This window comes from Gekko japonicus, unplaced genomic scaffold, assembly GCF_001447785.1.
Source record: "Gekko japonicus isolate JY-2015 unplaced genomic scaffold, Gekko_japonicus_V1.1 scaffold717, whole genome shotgun sequence".
In the NCBI taxonomy this organism is placed as follows: Eukaryota; Metazoa; Chordata; class Lepidosauria; order Squamata; family Gekkonidae; genus Gekko; species Gekko japonicus.
In genome coordinates, this window is record NW_015164204.1 from 350,694 (window position 1) to 360,121 (window position 9,428).

The following is a 9,428-nucleotide window of genomic DNA, read 5'->3' on the forward strand; positions in this document are numbered from 1 at the left end:
TTTAGGTAGTCTGTAATGTGGAGGGGCTCAATATCAAGCCTTTGCTTGGCATGCAGATGGTCCCGGGTTCAGTCCCCAGCATCTTCAGCATTAGATAGTAGGTGATGTGAAGGACCTCTGTCTAAAACACCGGGAGAGCTGCTGCCAGTCTGAATAGACTATTCTGATCTTCAGAAGAAGAAGAAGAAGAAGAAGAAGAGATTGGATTTATACCCCGCCCTTCACTACCCGAAGGAGTCTCAGAGCGGCTTACAAACTCCTTTCCCTTCCCCTCCCCACAACAGGCACCCTGTGAGGTGGGTGGGGCTGAGAGGACTCTGACATAAACTGCTCTTTCAGGAACAGCTGTGCCAGAGCTTGTGACTGACCCAAGGTCACATTAGCAGGTGCAAGTAGAGGAATGGGGAATCAAACCTGGTTCTCCCAGATGAGAGTCCGCACAATTAACCACTACACCAAACTTCAGGGATGGATGATCCACAGGGATCAGTACTTGGTCCACTGCTTTTTAACTTGTTCATTAATGATTTGGAGTTGGGAGTAAGCAGTGAAGTGGCTAAATTTGCGGATGATACGAAGTTGTTCAGAGTGGTGTAAACCAGTGAGGATTGTGAGGCACTCCAAAGGGATCTGTAAAGGATGGGCAAGTGGGCGTCAACATGGCAAATGGGGTTCAATGTGGCCAAATGCAAGGTGATGCACATTGGAGCCAAAAATCCTAAATATAAATACACATTGATGGGGTCTGAACTGGCAGAGACTGATCAAGAGAGAGATCTTGGAGTTGTAGTAGATAACTCACTGAAAATGTCGAGACAGTGTGTGACTGCAATAAAGAAGGCCAATGCTATGCTGGGGATTATTAGGAAGGGTATTGAAAACAGATCAGCCAATATAATAATGCCCCTATATAAATCAATGGTGAGACCTCATTTGGAATACTGTGTGCAGTTCTGGTCATCATACCTTAAAAAGGATATTATAGCTTTGGAAAAAGTGCAGAAAAGGGCAACTCGAATGATAAAAGGGTTGGAACACTTTCCCTATGAGGAAAGGTTAAAGCGCTTAGGGCTCTTTAGCTTGGAGAAATGACGCCTGAGGGGTGACATGATCGAGATTTACAAAATTAGGCATGGGAAAGAGCAGTAGGAAAAGAGGTACTTTTCTCCCTTTCTCACAATACAAGAACTCGTGGGCACTCCATGAAATTGCTGAGCGGTCGGGTTAGAACGGATAAAAGGAAGTACTTCTTCACCCAAAGAGTGATTAACACATGGAATTCACTGCCACAGGAAGTGGTGGCGGCTACAAGCATGGACGGCTTCAAAAGGGAATTAGATAAGCATATGGAGCAGAGGTCCATCAGTGGCTATTAGCCACAAGGTATAGATAGGGACTCTGGGGCAAGTGATGCTCTGTATTCTTGGTGCTTGGGGGGGTCAACAGTGGGAGGGTTCTAATGTCCTGGCCCCACTGCTGGACCTCCTGATGGCACTGGTATTTCTGGCCACTGTGTGACACAGAGTGTTGGACTGGATGGGCCTTTGGCCTGATCCAACATTGGTGTCTCTTATGTTCTTATGTTCTTATGTCTGATTTGGTATAAGGCTGTTCGTGTGCTTGTGTGTGGCCTTCCCCTCCCCCCCCCCCAAGAGTGCAGGGACACCAGACAGGATAAGTTAGTCCGCGATCCTCCCCCTGCCAAGTTATGTTTAATATTGGTAGGGAAGTGCTGGAGCTTCATCAGAGGACCAGCGAGTGAGTGGGGCCATTGACCGAAGGGGGTGTGGGGCTCATCTGAGATGCAGGCGTCCTTAGGTCCTTCAAAGTCACAGCTTCCAATCCATCTTTGCTCATCTGTTGCAGTCCCACAGCAAAATATCTCATCTGCCCAGGAAACATGAATGGAAATCTGGCCTGGCAGATGTGCGAGCTCGTGTTGCTGCCCTTCGGTTGCAGATGGCGTTGATCAGTCTCCTCTGCACATTAAGTGTACTTATTCTGCTTTATCCATGCACCCCAACATCTGGATGGGCCTCTCTTTCAGGGCCAGCTTTACAAGCTTGTATAACAGCTCGTCGAGTGTGCAGCTTTCAACATCGGCACCTTCGGAAGGGGAGCAGCCTGGGAACCTTGGCGAGAGGAGCATTTTCAAGTAAGACTCTCTGTCCTGAGATGACTCGGTCCCATCCCCCTTCCTCTTTCTCCAAGCCAGTTGTAGAGGGACTGAACTTTGCATGTGTGGTGTAGGTGGTAAGGGTGGGTTCTGGAGGTTGTAGGAGTGAGTGCTCAAGGGTTCTCAAGATGGCCCAGAGGAGAGACCCATGCTCTCTTCTCTCTCGGCTGGTATTTATTTCTAAGCTCCAGGAGCTGATGGGCTGTGTGGTGGACTCAGACCAGAAAGTGGTCCTGCATGGTCCTTTCAATGTTCTGTGCCAGTGACACTCAGGGGCTCAAGAGCCACATGTGGTTCTTTGTGGTATGTTGTGTGTGGCTCTTCTGAGAACAATTCCCCCCCCCACAACATCTGCCCCATGTTTCAGGAAAGTGGGCAAGGGGGCTGGTGGTGCGGCTGTGGCTCCTCCTGAGCCATGGAATGAGTACCGCTGAGTGAGTACGACAGCATCTTTCTTCATTTGCTCCCCTCCCCCCAAGGAAGGTCCCGGAGAGCCTAACACCATGTGCTGGGAGTTATTAAAAATGGTAGCCATATGTTGGTCCATTGCAGCAAAATTAAACTGAAGTCTTGCAGCCCCTTAACTAAACAGGTGTCCAGTGGCAGTAACTATCTAACTTTTTATTAACTTTATTAACATCATATATTCCATTGTAAGCATTTGTGAGTCAGAGCTCACTTCATCAGATGCATGGAGCTTGCATCCATTATGTTGATACATAAATAACTGAAAGTGTCAGGCATCTAAAGTGAGCTCTGACTCACCAAACGTTATACCAGAAGGTACCCTGAGGTTTTCAAGGTGCCACTGGACTCTTGTTTTTAAAAATAACAGCTCTGTGAATCTCAAGCAGAGACAGGCGCTTTCGGCCACTCTGAGCTCCAACTGTGTGTGGGTTGGGTCGGAGGTGTGGGGTCGTTTGGGGGAGAATAACTAAGCTAAGAGGCTCAATGGAAACAGTGTGGGTGTGGTTCTAGTTGGAAGAGCAGAGCTTTGTCACCAGCTATTGAAAGTGGGTGATGCATGAAGCATTTCCCCCTCCATGCAGTTTGGAAAAGGTTTCTGTAACCTTCTCCAGACGCAACTGCATCTCTTCCTTCTGCAGACGGGACTGCTAGGAAGAGGCTGGAAACCGCCCTGTTCAATGCGGCTTCTGAGTACTGTGGAGGAAGGAGAAGGCAAAATCCTGAGGGAGGCGGCACAGTGTGTGGTGGAGGGTGGGCCGCTGCATATCCGTCCCCCTTCTCCCACTGCAGGTTGTTGCAGTTGGAGAAAAGCAGGAAGTGCTACAGGTCTCCAGCCTGCTGGTCAGAAGCAAAGGTCCTTGTAGGCAGCTCCGAGCAGTCTTTTGGGAAGGCTCTGGGACACCTTTCCTGGCTTGCTGCTGCTCCCACCCCCAGCTTCTGCCTCTTTTCCTCCTCCCTCTTGATTTCTTTCTGCTGAGGGCCCAGCCACCATGTTCCTTCTTGCGTGGCAATGAGCCAGGAAGAGTCAGCCAACTCTGCAGTCTAACTGGGGAGTGTTTCCCCTAGGCCAGCCGTCCCCGACGTGGTCTCCACTGTTGTGTTTTGTGGGACCTGCTTTCCCAGAGCAAAGAGCCTGTCTCCAAGTTTGCCAACCCCATTGTGGTACAGGGTGCCTCAAGAAAGCCCAGGAGGTATTGTCTTTGCGCCTGTGGACAGCTCCCATGCAGGAGTAGCTGGGGAACCACCTGATCTTTTGTAGTAGGCCCCAACCTCTGTGGTGGCCATTCTGTGGCGGCAGCCACTGCCTTTTCACAACATTCCGGAAGTGTCCACAGGCTCAGCAAGGTTAGGATCCCTTTCTTGGTGATAGCCCACTGCAGGCAGGAGCAGTAGCCAGTGTCCCAGTGTGGTCACGACTGTTGGTTGTTGGTGGGGGGAGGGTTGCTACCAGCACGGAGGTGTAGGGGGAGACACTCTTTTTCTGCCTTAGCCTGTTTTCTGCCCATCTTGTCATCTTCTACTCTCTGGTGCTCATCTTTTCCGCTTAAACTTCCTTTCCTTTTCCAGACTTCATGAAACTGCCCCTTCTTGGTAAGTGATTTCACAAAACTCTCTCTCTGTGTGTGTGTGTGGTTTTTCTTGGCCCAGTGGAGGGATCCATTTGCCCAGCATGGGACTGCAAAGATTGGCATCGGTTCCTGCATGCTTTTCCTGGGGCTTCTGTATCAAGGTCTTGCTGAGGGGATGCTGTGCCAGTGAGACCTGTGTGGCCTGCTGGGGGGCTCCTGCCCGTGTGTGTGGTGGGGCAGGGTACTGGTGTTCTCTCTGGGGATGCAAGAGATTGATTCACACATTGTGGAGGACACTGGTTGGGTTTGGTGTCCCCACCTCAGGCAACAATCAGATGTTACTTGTGGATTCTCCTCCGCTGCTTCATGTGTGGTGTCAGAAGAAAATGGGCTCCAGCCCTCCCCCCCTTTCCTGGCCTGAAACATCCCCAGAAAGGGGGAGTGTTTGCCTCACTGGGGGAACCCATGTATTCCCTGGTACCTTTGGTCTTGCGCCAGGCCAATGGTCATCCCCACTGACCATTTCAGTCTCAGATAATGATGTAGGAGAGAAGGGCTGAAGTTCCTTTTCCGCATGTGCCATGGTGCCAGTCCACAGTCCACAGACGCCACACATATAAATTTAGAGAACCCGCAAGCCAACTTTGACTGTGAGGCAGGCTGGGAGGGGGGACCCCAGACCCAATCTCTATTCTCTGTAATGTCTGAATCAGCCCCGTTTGAATCCTGTGCCTCAGGACTCACTCACTCACTCCTGGCCATTTTTCACTGGGAGTGCCATTGTATCAACACCTATCCTTCCTAGCATAAGGAGATCATCCTGGCTTGTTTTATTACTGATACGTCTTGTGGTATATATTTAAAAACAATTTTTACTGTATTTATTTATTTATTTAATTTGCTTTATAGACTGCCCTTCTCCCACATGGGGCTCAGGGTGGTTAACAACAAATTTATAAATACCTTCCAATAGATTAAAATTGAAAAAATAGATTAAAATTGAAAAAATAAGAACAGCAATAATTGAAACTGATCAGATGGCATTTAAGCGTCACGTAGCTTTTCCTGTTGCTGTTACTGTGTCAGCTTCCTTGAGCTGGTGGTCTCTGGAGAGGCGGCATATAAATTTCCGAAATGAAAAATAGGGTTAGATTCAGGTGGGCAGCCATGTTGGTCTCAAGCAACAGAACAAAGTTTGAGTCCAGGGGCAACAAAGTTTAATTCTGGGTACAGTCTTTCATGTGCATACACACGTCACCTGATGAAGTGTGCATGCACACAAAAGCTAATACCCAGAATTAAACTTTGTTGGTCTTAAAGGTGCCACTGGACTCAAATTTTGTTCCAAATAATAGAGTTGTCATTCCTGTACTTCCTTAGGGGTCTTCTCTCCAGTCTTATAGCAGGACTTTAAAAAGCAAATCTCAACTTTGGGGGGTCCTGTGGCCGTACATACCCCTTTCTTATACCCCCTTCATAAAGCTGATGCAGTAACGGTTGTGTGCACCACAGTAAACTAGTTTAAGCTCTTGGGGAGCAGGGGCGCGTGCTAACATTTAAAAAAACACGGTCAAACCCTTTGCAGGTTTTAACAACTTCTTTTAAAACCCCCTAAAGTGACTCCAGCCACATCATGCTTGTCCAAATCAGAGGTGCATATATGGCTTAGTACCCAGAGCTCTTATGGAAAGTTTTGTTTGGCGGTTGCTTCTGAGCAGGTATGGGTGGGAGGAGTTTTGCATCTGGGTGGCTTAGAGGGGGGAGGGGGCCGCAAAGGTCCCTCGTGCCTAATGCAGATGATGTACTGCGTTGCTTGCTTTTTGAGGCAGCTGTGTCGGTTTCTGTCTAAGATCCAGGTCCGGTTTCTGCTGCTCAGAAGTTACAAAACAAGGCCAGAATGTGTCCAGTTCCCCTCTGGGCTGGCTTCTGTTTTCCCTTGGAGGCATAAGCCCAAAGACAGGCTGCTGGTTGGAGGGGGGCACAATGAAGTTTGGGAGAAGAAGAGAGGCCCAGCTCGATGTCACCCTTTCTGCATGTGGCTCTCGGCTTCGGGTGGGCATGCACGGGTGTGGTGCCTCAACCCACTGGTGCTAACTGACCTTTTATCCCAGGCAAAAGGAGCCCCCTGCGGCCTCTGCGGACAAGCCTGTTCTGAGGCATTTTGAGTAAGTGAAGATGTGTGTGTGCTTCACCAGGGGTAGGCTTGGAGTATTTCTGGTGAGTGCAGCATCTCTCCAGAAGACCTACGCATGAACGCAAACTAGCTCTCTTATCCCAGATCCCAAAATGGAGTTGTCCTGGGTTTTGGGCCTTTACTGAATGAGGAACATTTCTTTGCCTGAAGGGCCCAGTTTCTGTCAAGCAGTGAGGGCAAAGAACCAGGAAGCTTCTACTAAGGATCTCTTCATTGTCCTCAAGCGTTTAAGAGGTGCTAGAGGTGCTGTGGCTCAGTGGAAGAGCTTCTGCTTGGCATGCCCAAGGTCCCAGGTTCAATCCCTGGCATCTCCAGTTAAAAAGGACCAGGTAGTAGATGATGTGAAAGACCTCTGCCTGAGGCCCTGGAGAGCCACTGCCAGTCTGAGTAGGCAGTACTGACCTCGATGAACCAAGGGTCTGATTTAGTATAAGGCAGCACCAAGTGTGACGGAGGGGAAAGGGCAGCTTTGCACGGTGCTACTTGATGGTGAGTAGCAAATGCCGGGGGGGGGGGGAGGTTCCTTCCCCTCCAGATCTGTTTTTTCGTGGCTAGCCTAAGCCCCCCCCGCCTTCTGCCATACCCTTTGCCTTTCTCTCTTCTCAGCTGCTGAAGGGCCCATTCCAGCAGCTGTGTTCTCATAGGTGCAAGATTTTTTTAAAAAAAATTTACTTCACCTACGGCCTGCCTTCTGCCCCAACAGGGACCCCAAGCAGCTTACGTCGTTCCCCTCTCCTCCATTTTATCCTCACAACAACCCTGTGCAGTAGGTTAGGGTGAACAGGTGTGACTGGCCCAAGGACTCCTAGCAAGCCTCCTTGGCAAGGTGGGGATTTGAACCTGAGCCTCCCAGATCCTAGTCCAACGCTCTAACCACTACATCATACCAGCTCTCACACTAATTCGTGGCAAGGGCTGCAAGGAATGTGGGTGAAAGCACGAGGTAACTTCCCTGCAGTGCAGCTGGAACTGATTAGGATAGATTGTGTTTCCCCAATGGGGCAAATTTGTTTTATGATGTTTCACAGATGCTTTTATTGTAAGCCCCTTTGAGGGCCCAAGCTGCAGAATAGTGGAGAGTAAATTAAATATCGGGATACTCAGGGCATTTTCATGTCGTCATCTTTTCAGTGTCCAGGAGTGTTCTACAAAACCTGTCTGATTTATCTGACCAACCACTTTGTGGGAGAGACAACCAAAGGGTCCTCCCAGTCTGGATTACAGCATAGCAGGATTTGAATCTGGGTTTCCCACTGCACCATCTTGAGGAATGCTAGTGTTCTGATACTTAGGAGAGTCCTGGGGGTGATCGGAAGGGGCCAGGGCTTGTTCTCACAGGGTGTGAATCACTTAAGGCTCTCTTTTGTTAATGTAGCTCATCGTTTTTAGGTGGAGCTCGTAGTTTTTAGATGGATGGTTTTTAGATGGAGCCCGTTGTGATATATAAAAACAATAATCCTGCAAGGGGCTCTTTTCCCTCTAAGCTGAGTTACTGTGAGCTCGCTCATAGTTTTTTAGCCTTTGGCTCACACATTTTTGTCTTAGCTCAGGAAGGATGGCTCCAGAGCAAACTAATTATTGCAGCAGCCAAATCGCTCGCTCACAACTGTAATGCCAGTAGCTCACAAAGTAGAATTTTTGCTCACAAGGCTCCATAGCTTAGAGGGAGCATTGAAGTTGGAGTTCTTTGAGTGCCCAGAAGGGGCAGCAACATGTACCTCTCTAAACAGACACTTACAGTAGCCCCTGTAAGAAGAGCTCTGTAAGCTCTTTAGGGTGTGAAGGCTCTCTTTTGTTAATGTAGCTCGTAGTTTTTAGGTGGAGCTCGTAGTTTTTAGATGGATGGTTTTTAGATGGAGCCCGTTGTGATATATAAAAACAATAATCCTGCAAGGGGCTCTTTTCCCTCTAAGCTGAGTTACTGTGAGCTCGCTCATAGTTTTTTAGCCTTTGGCTCACACATTTTTGTCTTAGCTCAGGAAGGATGGCTCCAGAGCAAACTAATTATTGCAGCAGCCAAATCGCTCGCTCACAACTGTAATGCCAGTAGCTCACAAAGTAGAATTTTTGCTCACAAGGCTCCATAGCTTAGAGGGAGCATTGAAGTTGGAGTTCTTTGAGTGCCCAGAAGGGGCAGCAACATGTACCTCTCTAAACAGACACTTACAGTAGCCCCTGTAAGAAGAGCTCTGTAAGCTCTTGGAGGATTGGCTACATTAGGGGGGTGTCGCCTAATATGCAAAGGAGTTCCTGCTACAAAAAGAGCCCTCATCCTTCTCCCCGATGGGGACCCAAAGTGGCTTATGTCATTCCCCTCTCCTCCATTTTTGTCCTTACAATAGCCCATTGACATAGGGTATGCTGAGAGTGTGCAACTGACCCAAAGGTCACCCAGCAAACATCCATGGCAGAGTGGGGATTTGAACCTGGGTTGCCCAGATTTCTAGGACGCCAGTCTAACTACTGCACCACATTGACTCTCAAAGGATCTTCCATGGAGGTGTGTGTGTGTGTGTAGTAGGAGCTTTGCCCTGTGATGCACTCCTGCTGTGTGGTTTTTCTCTTTGACCAATGAGCTGTGACCTTCCGGGATGGCTACAGTTGTGTGTTGTAGGCCCATCCCCTGTGTGTGTCGCTGTGATGGGTCCGGTCTCTCCGAGCATGCTGTGTGTGCTGCAGTTGTTGGAACAGGTTGCTGTCTCCCCGATCCTCAGTGAGGTGGGCTTTTTTGTCCCTTGCAGAGCTCGCTTCTTGGAAAACCTTGCTGCCTCCCAGATGGAGAAGCTGTTTGCAATGTCCCGGGGCCGAGCAGAGGTCCTGGCTGAGGCGATGCCAGGCGCTGAACAACTCAGCCCAGGTAACAGAGTGAGGGGGGCAACTAATCTCTCCTTGGGAGGAGAGCAAGCAATTCCATGGTTGTATATGCCAGAACTGGACAAGGAGGAGGAGGAGATTGGATTTCTACCCCGCCCTTCACTACCTGAAGGAGTCTCAGAGCAGCTTACAATCTCTTTCCCTTCCC

General features: G+C 49.2%; 1 protein-coding gene across 1 annotated transcript in view; it reads left to right on the top strand.

The window, feature by feature from the left end:
* Positions 1-9,428, top strand: part of FHOD1 (formin homology 2 domain containing 1) — an 82,824-nt gene that overhangs the window by 56,683 nt on the left and 16,713 nt on the right. The window contains 4 exon segments of the mRNA XM_015408404.1: positions 2,048-2,155; positions 4,211-4,234; positions 6,324-6,377; positions 9,148-9,263. Of these exon segments, the coding sequence (XP_015263890.1) occupies positions 2,048-2,155; positions 4,211-4,234; positions 6,324-6,377; positions 9,148-9,263 (302 nt within the window).